The sequence below is a fragment of the Crinia signifera genome, chromosome 1, assembly GCF_055691185.1.
Source record: "Crinia signifera chromosome 1, ASM5569118v1, whole genome shotgun sequence".
Taxonomy (NCBI): domain Eukaryota; kingdom Metazoa; phylum Chordata; class Amphibia; order Anura; family Myobatrachidae; genus Crinia; species Crinia signifera.
The window spans coordinates 233098855-233117666 of record NC_139217.1 but is presented as its reverse complement, the minus strand read 5'-3'; the positions used below and the strand labels follow the sequence as shown (position 1 = coordinate 233117666).

The 18812-nt window shown below is 46.8% G+C and overlaps 1 protein-coding gene across 3 annotated transcripts in view; it reads left to right on the top strand.

Moving 5' to 3' along the window:
- LOC146071279 (scaffold attachment factor B2-like) overlaps positions 1 to 17571 on the top strand; it is a 51546-nt gene extending 33975 nt beyond the window's left edge. The window contains exons 14-19 of one of the 3 annotated variants that reach the window (XM_083179434.1): positions 3652 to 3783; positions 3921 to 3960; positions 4441 to 4535; positions 5263 to 5321; positions 5411 to 5471; positions 17378 to 17571. In XM_083179434.1, coding sequence (XP_083035560.1) covers positions 3652 to 3783; positions 3921 to 3960; positions 4441 to 4535; positions 5263 to 5321; positions 5411 to 5471; positions 17378 to 17423 — 433 coding nt within the window. In that variant the 3' untranslated portion in view covers positions 17424 to 17571. Of the gene's footprint in view, positions 1 to 3651; positions 3784 to 3920; positions 3961 to 4440; positions 4536 to 5262; positions 5322 to 5410; positions 5472 to 14757; positions 15023 to 17377 lie in introns of those variants that run through there. The other 2 variants (XM_083179433.1, XM_083179432.1) reach the window with 2 other exon arrangements.
- The last annotated feature ends 1241 nt before the right edge of the window (positions 17572 to 18812 follow it).

Sequence of the window (18812 nt, the reverse complement as noted above, 5' to 3'; positions counted from 1 at the left end):
TAGAGTTTGGAGGGGAGTTAATTTTTGGCTCTGAACTAGAAACCAAGAAGGGTTTTTATTTGATGCTCTTCTTGGTGCCCAAACCAGACGGTCAGTGAGACCCATACTAAATTTGAAATCTTTAAATCAACACCTCTGGGTGGATCACTTCCGAATGGAGTCCCTGCTCTCAGTGTTTGACAGCATAGAGCCAGGGGAATATTTAGCATCCGTAGACATCCAGGATGCAATTCAATTTGGTTCCCTCCCAGAGATTGCTATTTCTGGGAGTAATCTTGGACACCTATTTATACCGTGTTTTCCTGCCGCAGTCCAAAGCAAAGGATCACCATCAGTTAGTTCTACTTTTACTGCAGGCTTCAAGTCTGGCAAGGGGTGAAACTTCGTGGCAAAATTGTGGCGACCTTCGAGACGCCTCAGTTTGCCAGGTTTCATTCCAGAATGTTTCAATGGAACATTCTGTCCTGTTGGTCAGGGAATGCAAAGACCATGAAACAGGAAAGTTTACTTCTCTCTCAGGAGACAAAGGAGTCCTTACTGTGGTGCACTGACATAGAGACATTGCAGCTAGGGCGGTCACTTCACTCTTGGGACTGGGTGGTGATAACGACAGACGCCAGTCTCAGGGGTTGGGGGGCAGTTGCCCTTCACCATCGGTTGCAGGGTCTGTGGTCCAAATGGGAATCCAGGCCTCCAATAAATATATTGAAGCTTTGAGCAGTCTGGCAGACTCTACAACAGGCTGAGGATTGTTTGAATGGTGCAGTCAGACAACGCCACGGCTGTGGCCTACTTGAATCAACAAGGAGGGACTCGCAGCAGGATGCCAATGCAGGAAGTATCGAGGATATTCACCTGGGCAGAAATCAACATTCCCGTTCTGTCTGCTGTATTCACATTCCGGATCCCTGGAATGGAGACTGATTTCCTCAGCAGAGAAGAACTGCTGGAGGGGGCATGGTCATTACATCCGGAGGTATTCCAGGAGATTGTGAGTTGCTGGGGACTCCCAGAAGTGGATCTAATGGCATCCAGAAACAATTGCCAAGTTCAGAAATTTTGTTCCAGGACCAGGGATCCGACCGCTTGGGCAGTGGATGCCATGACTGTTCGTGGCACTTTCACCTGGTCTTCATTTTTCCTCCGTTCCCAATGACACCGAGGGTATTCAGAAGAGTGAGGTCTCAGCAAGTGCAAGCCATTCTGATTGCACCAGACTGGTCCAAGAGGTCGTGGTACTCGGACATTCTGAGGTTATCAGAGTCTTGGCCTCTTCCTCTTCGCCAGGACCTCCTGAAACAAGGGCCTTTTCTACACCTGGACCTTGCTCAGCTCAGTTTGACGGCCTGGCTTATGAGACCACCTTATTAAAAAGAAAGGTCTCTCTGATGCAGTGATTCAGACTATGCTTAGGGCTCATAAGCCAGTCTCGGCTGCAAATTATCACAGAGTATGGAAGATTTTCATCAGGTGGTGTGAGTATCAGTAGGTACACTCCTCCCGGTTCAAGGTGTCTAGATTACTGGAGTTCTTACAGTATGGTTTTTCATTGGGACTGGGTTTACAGTCTCTGAAAGTACAGCTTTCTGCTCTGTCAATTTTCTTTCAGAAAAGGATAGCTTTTCTGCCTGAAGTTCAGACCTTCTTACAGGGTGTTACCAGGTTAAAACCACCATATAAACAGCTGGTGGCGCCTTGGGATTTATCTTTGGTTCTGTCAGTATTACAGAACCCTCCATTTGAACCGTTAAGTTTGGCTGACCTTAAGTATGTTTCTTGGAAACTGACGTTTTTGTTAGCCATTGCTTCGGCTAGGCGTGTTTCAGAGTTAGGAGTGTTGTCCTGTAAATCTCCACATTTAATATTTCACAAAGATAGGGCTGTTCTTTGAACAGTGCCTAATTTTTTTTTTTTTTTTTTATTTTTTTTACCAAAAGTGGTTTTGGCTTTTCATTTAAATCAGGAGATTGTGCTCTGTGTTTTCCCCTCCTGAAGGGGCAAAAAATAGGGACAAATTAAGAAAGTTGTATGTAGTTTGATGAATTTACGTGGAAAGGGTAAAGGACATCCGCAAAACAGATCTGTTGTTGGTTCTGTATGATGTGCATAAGAGAGGCTGGGCTGCTTCTAAGCAGACTATTGCCAGGTGGCTTAGGTCAGTAATTGCCTTTGCTTACACCAAGGTAGTTAGACCTGTTATTTCTAGGATTAATGTACATACCACCAGGTCAATGGCTTCCTCTTGGGCTGTGCAGCATGGGGCTACAGCGGAGCAGTTGTGCAGGGCTGCCACTTGGTCCTCTGTTCACACCTTTACCAAATTTTACAGGTTCCACGAGTTTGCGTCGGACGCTTCATTCGGACGGGCAGTGATGAGAACTGGCAGTCTGAGCGTACCCTCCCATAATACCGGCTCGTGAACGTCCCAAGGTTAGCTGTGTCACCGGACTGGACGAAAGAGGGGACTTTTGTAAGAACTTACTGTTAGAAACCCTTTCTCTGAGTCCAGTCCGGTGACACAGCTATCTCTCCCCTATGCTCAGGAAGTCATACCGTTCATGTGTGTCATGTTATGGTTGTATGCTTGTGCATATAAGATGTCAGGCATTGTACGGAGTTGTGTATCCTAGTGTGCTTTTTAAGATTGAACTGGAGCATCATGGGATGCAGAAGGGGAGAAGTCTTGGCTCCCGCGGACCCTCCTACATCCCAAGGTTAGCTGTGTCACTGGACTAGACTCAGAGAAATGGGTTCGAACGGTAAGTGCTTACAAAAATCCCCTTTTCAATTAAATTTCAATGTTTGAGCATAACCTATTGGGTTTCTGAATCCAGATCAAATTCTCCTTCATATTTATAAAAAACAAACGAAAAAAATTGGGCATTGTAGTGTGAATGATTTATAAGATTGCTAGCTGTTCATTATTTTTACTGCACTTTTAAATGTCGGGATGCGGTAATCTATTAGAATGAACTTAGGTCTACCCCACTAGGTCGACTGGCAGGAAGGTCGACCTGACTTAAGGTCGAATTTGCATAAAGGTCGACATGAGGAAGGTCGACTGGTCATAAGGTTGACATGGGTTTTTCACTGTTTTTTGAGCCGACATGTGCCGACAGGCGGTATTTCATGCCCTACCATCCACTAGGGCGTGGTGGGAGAATAAAATAGTGTGCCGAGCGCAGCGAGGCACCGTGCCCGAAGCATTGCGAGCGATGCGAGGGTCCGATTCTCATTGCCAACTGTGTCCATGTCGACTGTCGACATTCGGATCAAAAAAACAGTGAAAACCCATGTCGACTTTATGACCAGTCGACCTTCCTCATGTCGACCTTTATGCAAATTCGACCTTAAGTCGTGTCGACATTGGCCCATGTCGACCTTCCTGCCAGTCGACCTAGTGGGGTAGACCTAATGACTGTAGACCTAAGTTCATTCTGACAGATGTCCCGATTCCTAAATGTCATGTGTCTGGTATTCTGACCACTTAAGAAGTTGAGGCTTTTGATTACCCTAAACAAAAGTTTATTGGGTAACTTTTTTCATGTACTATACAAAATTCTGAGCATTAATATTGTTGCTTCCTTACCAATTCTTTCAGTTTACATTTTTTATGAATTTCTCTATATATATATTTTCTATTTTTATTAGAAGGGATGATGCTTATTGGCCAGAGTCAAAGAGAATGGCTATGGATGACCGGTATCGTGATTTTGGAAGACCAGACAGATTTCAAGATTTTGATAATAGGGATCGTGGTCGATACATGGATAATAACTTCAGGCAAGTCAAAAACGAAAAGTATTTTTTAGAGCATTTCTGGGGGGAAAAAAACAATCCAAAATGTTGATTTGTATATTCCTCTGGTGTATTTTTAAAATGTATAAATAGTAATTTCATTTTTTTCTTTTTTCTTCTAGAAGAGATGAATCAAGGTCTAGCTTGGGAGGCAGAGATGTGGTAAGTAACTTTGTATATTTTAATAACGAGTCTCCATGAATTGTTTGACTGCTTTCAGCCTAAAGCCCCTGTACACACAGGGCGACTCGGCATGAAAGCCGCCCAGTGTGTATGGGGCAGCGATGAGCTGTGAGTGCTGCAGCGCGCTCCTGCATCATCGCGGCTGGCCGGCACTTTTGTGCTGGTATTACCAGCACATGAGTGACTGAGGGCGGCTTTCCATAGCGTCCTGCTATGGAAAGCAGTCCACCCTGGGGAAAATGGCTGGGCATGTGGAAACCGCTCAGTGTGTATGTACTGAGCTTTTTTCAGCCGTTCCCAATCATCGTGCACCACACCCGCTGGGCATAATCGCCCAGTATGTATGTAACTTTTATGCTCATCTTGGCAAAGTACATATCTCTAACTTGTGTAGTTTGTTGCATGTTATTCAGGGATTGAGATTGTTATCTTAATGTTTTCCCCTTCATTTCTTCAAAGAACTATCCAGATCGTCATGGAAGAGAGCCTCGTGATGGGTGGGGAGATTATGACAGACGTGTCAGTGAAGGGAGAGGCATCCCACCACATGGAAGGTATATAAAATGCTTAATATTTACCAGATAACCTTAGGACCAACTGCATTATTTGCATTAAACAAATTTGGTAAAACATTAATCCTGTAATTTACATTTTTCTAATTTAAAATGTAGTCTAGCAGTGTTCATTGCGGGATCCAAAGTATTGCAAGAAAAAATGTTAACATAGCTACAGATGGAGCAGCTCTCACTCCCACTCGCCCTGCCCATCTCCGTTAAATGGAACGTTTAGGGCCAATTCGTTTTTAGTCTTTCACATAGCTTCTGGCTGATTTTTACTATTCTGCATAAATTTGAGGGCATTGGTTAGTGTGTGTGTGTTTATATATTTCACAGAACACCCACCGTGTCTCCCCGCAGGGTAGTGAGATTGAGAGGCGGCACTCTACAGACTTGTAAAAGGTTTTTTTAGTAATACGTCAAAGGGTAGGACAACGTTTCAAGACCACTTGGGGTGTTTTCATCAGGTCCAGAAAAACATAAGACCCCAAGTGGTCTTGAAACGTTGTCCTACCCTTTGATGTATTACTAAAAATACTTTTACAGACCAATATATAAGGAAAATGTATGTTGTGTAGTGCGTGGTATTGGTGATTAATAAACAAGTAACCAGGGCACCTGTTTTTCAAAGGTACATGGGCATGACAAACCTCACTCGTTCTCTGCAGCAAAGTACTTAGAACCACTATAAGGAAATATAATTTTGTACTTTCTTTTTTTCAAGGGATGGCCGCGACTGGGGAGATCATGGTCGTAAAATGGAAGCTGATCGTACAAGAGCAGGTAATTTCTATTAAGTAGGAAGAGCACTCCATGGGGATAGTAAGCTCTACCTCCAATGCATTAATGTTTATATTTTATTCTATTGAAAGGTGGTCGTGGAATGCCTCCTGGCCCCTCAGGACAAGGACACGTGAATAGAGGAATGCATGGGTAAGCCTGTATATGCGTAAGCCTAAACATTTTTGAATGCTAACATGGTACTTGTTTCCTAGCACGGCCACACCGATCTCCATCGGGGTGGTCGTGTCGGAAAAATCGCGTCGGTCGCATCGCATTATTGAATCAAATGTGAATAGGGTCCCTGGAACCCGATTTTACATTGGATTCAATGTAAAATATTCCCTACACCCCCAATTTTAGACCGTAAACCCCACCCCACGATTGACGGCGTTGCGCGTCCTCCGACCTTTTCATTCCCCTACTATCCACGTCGGCGTGGAGTTAAGAATATAAAGTGTGGCGAGCCCCGCGTATAACTTCACAGGTATACGCGTCCCCTCGCTGCGCTCGCCACACTTTATATTCTCAACTCCACGCCGACGTGGATAGTGAGGAATAAAAAGGTCGGAGAAGCGCACCGCCGCCCCTTGCGGGCTCACTGTGCTCGCCACGCTTCGGGTTCACGTCAATTGTGGGGTGACGACGGGGACATATACAATGTGAAATGGGTCATATTGGCCCGTTTCACATTTTTTACTATGTGAGATGGATTTAATCAAGTCCATCTCACCTTGTGCCATTATAATGGCACAAGACCGACGCGATGCTCCCGATTTCAATGTTAAAAAATATTTTAACATTAAAGCCTATGGCAAAATCGCGGGCATCGGGGCGAATGTTAATGGTCGCGACCGACGCGATGCACGCGATTTTCCCTTTGCCGGCAAAATGGACCTGATTTCAAAGGAAATCGGGTCCATCGCGGGCATCGTGTACCTTAACTTAAAGGTACACGATGCCAAAGATTGTGGCCGTGCTAGGAAACAAGTACCGCTAACATTTTTATTAGCAAAATAATACTCTGTAAAATATATGCAGGACACTGGCATACTGCAAAATCTTATTTCTACTTCTGGAGACGTCGGGGGCCACAGGCTCTGACAATGGGGAGTGGGAGAGAACCAGCACCCTAGAGGTTAAACTTGAACTTCCTCCCAGGCAACCAGCCTCCTCCCCTCCTCTACCCCGCCTCCAGGCCAGGAAGCTCAGTTTTTTTCGGGTGCTGGCAGGAGCCAGATGCACCTAATAGAGGGGCTGCTATTTTAGCAGCTTAATTTAATTTTTATATTTAAATTTTTCTTTTACACTGACTACTGTCAGTGACAGAGCAGCAGTGCAGGGCGTCTGAGCAGATGCCTGCGCCGTTGCGCAATCAACCAGGTCCGGAGCTGCATCGCCACTCATGGGTGGGGACCTGACAAGGGGCATTGCAGCTGCTGCAATTTGGCGGGGGGGGGGGGGGGGGCCTGATAAACGGACGGCTGGTCCGCCTCCCGCTGGACCACCAGAGAAATTGTTTGTGGCAGCGGCGCAAGGTATGAGGGGCCGACCCGGATCCCCCCCATTTTTACCGGCACTGCATGTGGACACCTCCACTGGGGCCATTTGTCAGCAGGGGGAAAAGGCTCCCCCCACATCAGCCTCTCCACCCGGGGACAGTAGGCAGGGAACTGCTCAGCCCAGGGAGTTCCCACCACTAATATCCCTTCCTGCCTGTTGCATGTGAGGAGGGTCCTTCACTGCCATGTCATTTGGGCAAGCCTCCCTGTACTGTGCTCCGAGTAGGAACCCTGTGCCATTATTGCATTGCCCTTGTATGCTTGCCTGCATTGTTTAACACTTTAGCTGCCTGTTGGTTTAATTTTCGTTACGCTGTACTATATTGACCTCCTGTATTGCTGGTTATGTCATGCTGCCTCAGCATGTGTGGAGGGACACAAGAGGGCTTATAAGCCAGTCTGGGGTTCCACTCCTTCGCTACCAGGCCACCTGGGCTCCCCTGTACCTCTCCTCCAGGAGTCAGGTTACAGACAGAGTTCAAGCTCCGGTCAGCTATTTCTGCAGCGCTCAGTGCATTGCAACATTGTATGTGTACTCTGGATTAACACAATCACTGCCTGTCAGAAGTATACTGTGTTATCTGTACTATATAGACTGCCTGTCTATATCACTGCATTGTATGCTTATTACAAGCTGGCTATGTAACATGATCTCTGCTTGCCAGAGGTCTACTGTGTTATCTGTACCATATAGGCTTCCTGCCTATGTCATTGCAATATATGGCTAGTACTAGCTTACAGGGTACTGTGTATAGCTTTAACACTATCTCTGCTTGTCAGAAGTATGCGGTTAGCTGTATCCTATAAGCTAAATGTCTACGCCACCGCAAGGTATGCATAGTACCAGCTTAGGGCGGTATTCAATGAGCCAGAATCGCCAAGTTTTATGGCGATTCTGTGTTTTTTTCATGTGTGCCGGCGATTTTATGAGCTGTATAAGCGAATCACCCTATTCAATGACCTATAATCGCCGTTGAGGACCGGTGAATGAAGCACCAATCGCCAAATGTAATTCTCTAAAAATCGCCGTTTTTAGTCTATAGGATTTTGCATGGGGAATCGACGGTAGTCGAGGGGAATCGCCAAAAGTGTATTCAATGTGAAGTTGGCGATTCCTTTTTCTTGTTACATATCGCCGTTCCTCACCGAGTGTCCCTCGTCATTTTTTTCTGGTGAACTTTGATAGGAACATGTCAAATAATTGGTTTTAAGTGTTCTATTTAACTGTGCAAGTGTAATGTATTATTATTTGCTGCCCTTGTGTGATGTGATGGTCGTAGAAGTGCTATACAAATATATATTTAATTTTTTGAGGTATTTTTTTTTCTCCCACAAAGCACTGTTCTTACCCATGGTGCACCTCACTTACCCATGATTCTCCTCCCCACCTCACTCCTTCGTTTGCCCTTTGAGCAGATTACCCAGCGTTTGCCGTATGCTGTATGGGAAGCGTTTGTCCAGGGTAATTTGCTTTTTTCTTGCATTTCTCTGCATTTTTTTAAACAACTGACTACATTAATGCGGCTGTATAGGGAAACGCCGGTATGGCTGAGAATCGCCGTTAGGGCCGGCGATTCTCAGCCACGTTGAATAGGGTGACTTGGCGACTCCCCACGAATCCCCATGCATGGCGATTCACAGCTAAAAACCGGCGATTGGCAGGCGAATGTTAAATCAGGATCACTGTGACCAACGATTCTGGCTCATTGAATACCGCCCTTAGTGTTATAGCTATGCACAGTATCTCTGCTGGTCAGGAGTATACTGTGTTAGGCAAGTAGCCTATATGGCACAGCTATTTTATGGCATTGTATGCCTTGTATACTTGTAGTGTATTGTCTTAACTGTGCCTTTAGCTGCCGGTTCACAATGCAATAATACTGCAATGTCTTCCAGGGGTACCAGTCCCAATGAGTCTGGGGCTCTGGCGTGGATGTCTTGTACATCCTGTAATGCTGGCCTATGCCCCCATGACTAGTACAGGGCGGCTTATGCGCAAGCTGCTACAATGCATGGGCGATGCCCACGGCTACAGCCTCCTCTCAGGAGCCTGCTTGGGCCACTTTCTTTACTCAGTTGCCGATGCAGCTAGTAGACCAGTTATCTGCACCACCCCTGCTGCCTTGGATCGGCATCATCCCTTGGGCGAGTGCTTATCTGCCTCCAGACAAGGTCCCCAGAAACGCCGTCCCTGTCCTTGGCGGGTGTAGCTCCCCGCACAGTGGAAGTACTCTGTACCCGCAGGTAGACGCGGGATACCCCCGTCGTCCAGACTCCTCCGTCAGCAGACACAGATGAGGACATCTTGGATTAGCAGTCGACAACGGTATGGAAGATGGGGGGCCCTGTGAGGTGAATCACCCAACTCGTCTTGAGGTGCCGACCTGGGTCTCAGCTGTCAAATAGGTCCTTACCTTAAACGACCCTGCTGAGCTGCCTACACCTTTGGGAGACTCCCTAGGTGTATTCTGGGTTTATTCCATAAATCAGTGAACGCGACTAAGGTCATCAGTTGGGAGATTCCTAAGTGGAAGTTTAGCTTGCCATTGGCGGTTTCCCTTCCTTTTACCCCCTTCCACAGGAGGACATGCCCCAGGCATCTGCTTGGGTGGCTAAGGCCTTAGTTGCGTGAGCAGCTTCTTTCGCGGCGGACGCTGCATAAGGGGTATCTGAGGAAACTCTGCTGCCTTCTATTGAGCATCCCGTGACACTTTACCTGGGGGTGGCGGCTCTGGAAATTACACCACTCACCTCCAGAGTGTCACCTTCGGCCATAGCTGCGCACACATACTGGTGTCTGCGCTCTTGGAAGGCCCGAACTCAAAAACCCTTTGAGGGTTCCTTCTTTGGGCCAGAGCCAGATTTGGGGGCCGGGTTAGATACTGTTCGGCAGTGGATATCCCTTCTGGGGGATTGGCGTCTGGCTCTACAGTCCAGATCAGACATCTTTCTCCCCCTGGTGGGTGTCTGTGCATGGGGGCCCTGGGGTTGGTGGTATCGGCCTTCGCATTGGCAAAATATGCTCAGTTCCATTCCCGCCCTCTACAGGGAAAGATTCTCTCCAGGTGGTTGGGACCCTACCACAAAATCCGGGCCCAGAAGGTCACCTGGTCTCCAGCAGAGCCCCCCCTACCTTTTTCCTAGTGGCTTCGGGACAGAACCTCACTACTGGATCCACCAGTAGACACTCCTAGCCACGCATGCTAGCCTCTGTGTTTGGGGGGTGGTCACTTGTCAGAGGTCGTTCTGGCGGCCCAGCTCTCCATCATCGTCCTCGAACTGAGGACAGTCTTCCGGGCAGTCCACCTGGCGGAACCTTGACTTAGGGGTCGAACGGTGCAGGTCCAGTCGGACATTGCGACAAGGGTGGCTTATGTTAACCACCAGGGTGGCACTGGCTGTCAGCCCGCTATGGCGGAAGCATCCTGCATCTTCAGAGATGTTCCCTGCTCTTTCAGCAATCTTTATCCCGGTAGTCCTGAATTGGGTGGTGGTCTTCCTTGGCCATCAGACCCTGGATGCCGACGACTTGACCCTCCATCGGGAGGCGTTTCAGATGCTGGTACAATGATGGGGCCCAACTGAGGTGGCCTCTTGCCATACCCACAAACCACCACTGTGCCAGGTCCAAGTCTTGCGACCCGGGGGGGGGGGGCATGCCTGCTAGACGCCCTGTCCACTCTGGCCGTCCACTTTTCCTACTCTTGTGAATGACTTGCAAGCTGAAGTCGGAGGGCGGCATGTTTTTGGTTGCTCCACCTTGGCCCAGACAGATCTTGTTTTTGGATCTGCGGTCCCTGTCATTAGCCCCTCCTATTCGCTTACCCCTTTGCACATGCCCCTTCTCCCTCTCCCGTTGAGACCTCCCGGTTAAGACCCAGTGAGTTTCAGTCAACAGTGACCTCCACCATGCTCAAAGCGAGGAAACCTTCCTAGACTGGGGTGTACCATCACATATGGAGGGCTTACTTTTCCTGGGGCGAACTCTAGGCTTCAGATTCTGAGATTTACTGCCTGGCTAGGGTTCTGTCCTTCTTGCAGAAGAGGCTGGGTTGCGTTTATCATCTTTAAAGGTTCAGATTTCTGCCTTGTACATCTTGTTCCGTCGACGGGTGGCCCTGTTGACGGATGTCTGCACATTCCTGCAGGGTTTCTTGCATATACAGCCTTCCTTTGTTGCACCGTGGGATCTCTCTAATCCTGTCTGCTTCAGGGCCCACCTTTTGTGCCCTTGCGGTCAGTTCACCTGGAAGATCGTTTTCTTGTTGGCAATAGCTTTGGCCAGGGGAGTCTCTGACCTGTCAGCTCTGTCCTGTAAGTCCTTTTTTTCTTAGTCTTTCGTTCTAACCAGGCGATTCTTTGTACCGTTCCTTCTCACCTACCTTTGGTGTCCAGCTTTCATGTCAACCAAGACATTATTGTTCCGGCATTAAGACAGTCTGTTACCATGGCTTGGTCCTCCTTAGATGTTGCCCCGGCCGTGGCGCATCTATGTGCGCCGCTCTAGGCCGTTACGCTAGTCTGTCTCTCTCTCCCTCTCTCCATTCCTCCCCTATATGGTTTTTGGATGACAGTGGCCAGCTCGCTGGATTCGCTCTGGCAGGCATATTTGGGTGCCTCCCTCACGGTACCGGCGGGGATTCGGGCACATTACTTTAGGTCTGTGGGGGTGTCCTGGGCTGTTAGGTGCCATGCTACAGTTGAGCAAATTTGCAGGGCGGCGACATGGCCATCTGCCAATACTGTGTTGTGTTTTTGCGCTTTTGATGCGTTTGACTCCCGGGACTCTGCCTCCGGCCAGAGTGTTGGCTGCGGCACAGGCGTGCTCCCACCCATAGGATGTCCCATTGTCAAAGCCTGTGGCCCCCTGACGTCTCCCGAAGTAGAAAACTTTGCCTGCTCTACTTCCGTTACTGTTAAGTTACGAATATGTTATATTGTTCCTCGGTTGAGGGTACTAACGTGTTCAAAATGTGTTTCTGTGTGGTGCTGGTCTTCTCTCGTCTCTGCCTTGGCTTGTTAAACTGAGCTTCCTTGCCTGGAGGCGGGGTAGAGAAGGGGAGGAGCACAGCTGCCTGGGAGGCAGTTAAGTTAAACCTCTAGGGTGCTGGTGCTCTCTCACTACCCATTGTCAATGCCTGTGGCCCCTGACCTGGTAAATCTTTCTTCGAGGACATCTCGTTTTATGTATCAAATGTCAGTTCTCTCAAGCCTCATTGCATTGCGGACTCCTAATGTTCTCCAGGTGGTGCATAGACAGGTTTATTATCTTGACCTTTCTAGTGCTTTTTTTCTTTAGAATTTTATATGGCAGTTTTCTCTAGAAGCATTCAGTAACTTTACAGCAAGTAGAACATCCACATACAAACACCAGCAAATCTATTTGGGTGATTCTCGCCCAATAGAGGCAGCACACTTGGGCTCACTGTGCATTATTATCCTAGATGGAGTAGGTTGCGCCTTGAATAGATCACATTGAATAGATGTGGTTGCATCATTCAAACGCTAGGCATAGAATCGCACCATAACAATCAGTTTGATGTATTTTTCATTCCGTCCATGGGTGTACCAAGTGAGACAACCTCGTTTGGTGCACTACAAAGGAAACAAGACCTATCTGTGAAAACCTATACTCTATCAGGCCTGGTCACCATCTGTTTTAATACTACACATCCCAGCATGCCCTGCCACAGTTGTAGCATTCTCTATTGGCGAAACCGTGGCAATGCATGCTGGAAATTGTAGTTTCACAACAGCTGAAGAGGCACAGGTTGGCCAGGCCTGCTTTATATTTTGTAGTGCAGTGTGTCCACAAAGGAAGAGTCTGTGGCACACTGCACTGGTTGTTGCTGGGTGGGTGTGTTAACAGTGGGGGGTTGAGAGCTTTCTGTAAGTGCACAACAATTGCGCAGCACTGGATGTATGCCTGAAACATTTGAGTAAGGAAGGTGGAAGACTATTAAGAGTAGTCATATATTCTAGCAAAAAAATGCTGATTCGGAGGAGAGGTTCATTCTGTCTCTGCAGGACTGGTTCAGTATTTTATGCCGAGTCTTACGTTTTTTTACATAAATAGTTTTATGGAAAGATGCTTGGTCTTAAACTGGGAACATATTAGATGTTGTAGCATGGCATAACCAGTGGTATAATTTAGAGTTAAGCTGTATGCATGACCAGCCTGAAGATGTGATCAATAACTCATGGTAATGCATGATGGCGGATGAAGTGAATTATTTTAAAGTCCAGATTTGTGTGAATTGGCCATGTTCAAAATATTGTCTGTGTACCCAGCTTAAAGGCCCATATACACTTGACGATTTTCAGCTGAAAATCGCCTAGTGTGTATGGCCCAGCGCTTCCCGACTAACAATGATGAGCGCTCCCGCATCATCGCTAGTAAAGCCCAGCGTCGGCTGGTTTTACCAGCATGCCAGAGATGATGGATGGTTTTTTATCCATCATCTGTGTGTGGATGCAGCGGGCTGAAACATGGTTATCCACTTGCAGCCAGTGTACCGCCCTGCTCCATATCAACAGCACCTGTCAGTCCACCCCGTCCGACTCTGCAAGTCTTTCCAGCTGCCCACTCCCAGGTCCGTCTGTCAGTCACCCCTCCCCACGCAGTAGCTCCAGGTCCTTCAGCCGCCGCAGCAGCAGCTCCATTGCTGCTAAAAAATAGTAAGAGGCTTTATTCCTTTCCTGCATGTTTCGGGCGATTTGCCCATCCTCAATGTGCTCATATACCCGAAAAAGTATTGTATTTATATTTTTTTCGGTACTTATGTAGTATCTCGACGCCCGATTTTGAAATCGGGTCCATCGCATCCGACCAAATCACATGCGATGCGATCGACCCGATTTTCCATAGGATTCATTGTAAAAATGGTCTTGTTCATTTCCTCACTATCCAAGTGGGCATGGAGTTAGATATAAATCTCTGTGGCGAGCGAAGCGAGCCACCGAGCCAGAAGCGTGGCGAGCGCAGCGGATTATTTTGGTGACATGGAATACATTTTAAATCTGCGGGGCTCGGTGGCTCGCTTCGCTCTCCACAGGTTTATATCCAACTCCATGCCCACTTGGATAGTAGGGAAATGAACAAGACCATTTTTACAATGAATCCTATGGAAAATCGGGTCGATCGCATCACATGCGATTTGGTTGCATGCGATCATCGCATCGCATCTGATTGTATGCCTTAACTTAAGGCATACAATCAAAAAATCGGGCGTCCAGATACTACATAAGTACCTTTTTTTTTTTTTTTCACTTTTAGTTTGCTGATTATGTTTCTATGGCAACCACCGTGCTTCAGGAAGCTGGTGAGCGGTGCTTAAGGATGACGTGTCATGCAGGATCAGCCCATGGTGAGGCACCTGTGTTGACGTCATAGGCGTCAGCGCTAATGAACGGGCAACACGCGGTAACCGTCCTCAGGGAGCACATCTGTTCCCTGAGGATGGGCAAATCGCTCGAAACATGTAGGCCCAGCGATCCGTTCTGAATCAGGCCCCAGAACAGAAATGCACTGATATTTAAGGGCCCCTGCTCCCACCCTTGGAATACAAACCCAGCCCATTATGTAAATATCCTTTTATAATGAAAGCTTTTCAGCAAAGTCTTTCGCCTCCTGAAAATCTCTTGCTTTTTGGGGAAAATAGCTCAGTGTGTACGCACTACTTTGGTTAAAGATTTATCTTTCAGCGATTTTGGCAAAGTCTTTTAAAATTAAAATCTCTAAGTGTGTATGGGCCTTTAGACTAATTCCCTTGGGAAACACTTTCTACAGTTCATTTACATGGACGTATGTGTGTTTGGTGAAATGGATTTATGTGTTTAATTAAGTATTGTATTTTTTTCCCTTCCCTCTTGTACAGTAATTTTATTCAAAATGAGAACTCTCCAAATATGTCTGCAACATTAGGACTTCAAGGAGGAAACTTTGGAGGGCAAAACAGACCGAATGACCCTCGGTTTACGCGTTACTAAACATTTTTATAGTTTTAATGTTTGACAATACTGTGTTTTTTTTTGTTTAAGTAGAGTTGTGCTTGTATTATCAGACTGCTTTACTTTGTAATAAAACTTCTTCATAATTAAAGAAGATTGACATCAAACGCTAAACTGTTGCAAAAAGCAAAATGTTTGTGGTTTTTCTTTTTATGATGCTGTTCACTAGCCACTTTTATAGTGAAAAACTTGTCCACTAAACTCATGTTGTATAAAAAATAGAAACACATGTTTGAGACATGTTTCACACTAAATTGTCAGAAACCATTTCTTCACAAACTTTTCCAGATTCCTTAAAGGAAACAATCATTCTCTGTTATCACATCCCCAGGGGGAGCCACTCTGCCACAGATTAAAGCCCATCTCTGAACAAGACTATGTTCTAGAGACCATAAAAAAGGGAGTGGGAGGAGCTGGCCTCTATACACCAGATGGGAGGTTCCGGTGTAAAAAACTTCCTGTCAAACCTTTAGGGACCTGGGGGACTAACCCATTGCCATGGGGCATTTAAAAGAAATAGAATTATCAATGATGTAGAACTCGTTAATTTCTTCCTCTGAACATGACGGGGTTGTAAGCACTGGCACAGCAACATCTTCCCCATGCGGTATAGGTTCTATGTCAGGATAATACTTGAGCTTCTGTACTGATTAAATCCTTTAATGTTGAAAGCACATAAAGTTGTCAGTTTTTTTTTTTTTTGTGTCCACTATGGGTACACCAAAGCTTCCATCCTGGTGACACAGCTCAACCATGGGATGTAGTGGTGCCAGAGCAGCCTTGGCACCTATGCTATGAGTTAAGAGGCAGGCTCATCCCCTGCTGCATCCCACAAATCACAGGAGTGTGTGCATATGTTATGGGCTGCGTGTTGCAGCCCATTTAGAGTTTTCGTTAATTTCTCTTCGCTAATTGCAGGTTTCAGTCTGACGTTTCCTGGCGAAACGTCTTTACACTGTGGAAGCACAGCAGAGGCTGAGAGAAGCACATCCTGGTCAGATTTCTGTTTGTTATGGAGATAGAGCTGCTTTCTCCCAGCACAGCGCTCTGACCTCCCCACCAGGGCACTTCCAAGAGACACCTTTCTCAAGGGGAGACACTGGGAGGTAGAAGAAACAGCAAACAGCGGCTGAAGTAGGAGGGCGCAAAAAAGGCTTTCCCTCCCCGCTGAAGCAGAGACTTGCCCTTTTCACCACTAGTCTGGTGCCCTTTTCCCCCACACTGTAGAGCTGAAAGGGAGGTTTTTCTAACGGCCCAGCTGGATGCTGGGAGTGTTCCAGGTCTGTGAGGACCGGGCACCAAGGAGCACTGTCTTTAAGGCACAGGTCTTCAACCTGTGGCCCTCCAGATGTTGTGGAACTACATGTCCCAGCATGCCCTGAGTTTTTTTGGCATGCTCTTATAGGAAAAAATGTGGCAATGCATGTTGGAACATGTAGTTTCACAACATCTGGAGGGCCACAGGTTGAAGACCCATCCTTTAAAGGCATGGGTCCTCAAACTGCGGCCCTCCAGATGTTGTGAAACTACAAATCCCAGCATGCCTTGCCACAGTTTTAACACTCCCTTATAGCAAAACTGTGGCAAGGCATGCTGGGATTTGTAGTTTCACAACATCTGGAGGGCCGCAGTTTGAGGACCCATGCTTTAAGGCATTGCAGCCTGTAGCTCCTCCCCCTAATACCCCTTCCTGTCTTTAGACCAGTTTTTTCCTTGGTGCTCTGAGGAACAGGGCGCATTTTTCAAGCAGAGGGCTGTTTCAGACCTTAACACTTTATTTTATGTCTCTTTTTCTTTCTTTATTTTTCACAAGTCAGGGCTGCAGCACTGACATACAGTGGCGCTTCAACTCCAGCGACTGACACGCTGACCTGTCGGCCAGCGTTACTCAGTCACCTCCCTGCACTAGGAGGGAGCCGCGGCTGTGGGAAGCTATACGCGGTTCACACCACCGGTGAGGGGTGATGTGTCCGTCGGGTCCTTGCAGTGGCACCCGTCTTATGCGGCGTATACCGCTAGACCACCAGGGCTTTTAATAGGGTAAGGCTTAGCCTGTGTGGTTCCAGGTGAAAACTGAGTTACCTCACTCCTCCGCCCCACCCCCTCGACTGTAACTTGCTCCTGAGGGAATTGCTTGTCTATTGAAGTTGGAACTAGAGAAGGCATACAGTACGTCAATAAACTGTGTAAATCCCACTGCACTAATGGAAATTGGATGCTAGATGTACGTCTAATGCCAGCATAGTTACTATGGCCTCAATCTGCTATATGACTGTGTGACTGGTGTCATACTTTCTTCCTTGTAAAACTAATTAGTATTCCAAAACAGAATTTTCCCACCAGCCAAGTATAGTTACCGTACAGTACTGGTGGGGTCAGGCCTAGACATTGAAAACCGTGGACTCTTGGGCTCTGCTTGGAAATTTGTGATATCTGAATGCACAGTTAGTTAGTGTGCTTTAACAAGCTTTATTTTTTTATTTTTAGAGACGGAGGAGAGCTTTTCAAACTGAAACTGAACCGCAAGTCATGAACATAGGTCAAGGCCTTAGCCTTTCCTTGCCACTTCCTGTTCTAAATAGCATGTTGTCCAGTTAGCATTTCTCTGTACATAAAAAAAAAATCTTAAAACCAGCGCTGGCTGAATTTCTCAAATTTGAATAAATAAATTTAAAAGACTGCTTCTTCAGAACGTAACAATTATTATGCAGACATGAATTAGAATAAAAATATAAAATATATAAAAACGTGTTTTAAAAGCCTCTTTATAAGGGACTGTGAATTGTATGAAGTAGTTCTATATCTAGGATGCAGATTCAATCAGAACATGGTCATTTAAATGCAGCAAGAGGTATATTACCAGGTGGCAGTAGGAGTCCCCAAAGAGGCATGTCTTGTCCACAATGATGTTTGTAAGGGTATCCAAAGTACATTATTGAAAAGGTCAAATCCTTATTACCCTTTTTACACCAGAGGTTGGACCCGGGATATTGCCGCTCCAGTCCAGGGCGCTGTGTAAATGGGCTGGGAAAAAAAAACGTGGGTACTGTTCCCCGGGAATCTGACCCGGCAAATGTTCAGGGTAACGAGGCTTATTCGGGGCTCAGGGTGGTGTAAATGGTCATTATCAGGGTTATTTGGCGGGTAGAAGGGCGCGAAGAGCTGATTGGTGCTTCTGCGGCTCTGGCAGATTGTCATCTGCCAAAGACCCGCACATGGAGCAGAAGCAGCGTTACCACGCTGTTTGTAGCCTGTACCCTACACTATAGCAACAGTCTGCTGGAAGCACTCTCCACAGTGTGTTTACAGCATGGGTCTTCAAACTGTGGCCCTCTAGATGTTGTGAAACTACAAATCCCAGCATGCCTTGCCACAGTTTTAACACTCCCTTATAGCAAAACTGTGGCAAGGCATGCTGGGATTTGTAGTTTCACAACATCTGGAGGGCCACAGTTTGAAGACCCATGGTTTACAGCCTCATCTGCAGCAACACACGCTGGCTGTCACAGTGTGTCCCACAGCATCACCCTCAGCCTGACTGTTTGGCAGACCCCAAACCTGCAATGCTGGGATCAGACCCCTCCCTTTCTTGTGACCTAATCTTACACAGCCCAAAAGGTCCGTTTTTAATGACAGCTGCAAGGAAAGGCAGGGCTGATCCATTTTCAGTGTAAAAGGGCATTACCTGGGAATAACCTGGATTGAAGTGCAGTGTAAATGGGGTCTGAGGCAGAGGCATGCCCTGGCAATGTCCAGTGTTCAATTTCCCGGGCCCTACCTGGCATTCTGGTGTAAAAGTGGTATATGTTGCAAGAAAGGAACATATATAAGATGTTTGTAATTTGGTGTGTCCAGAAAAAGGTGGAATCAGCAATCCTTGGGAGAAATGAGGGTACTTATGTAATATCTGGGCTCCCGGTTT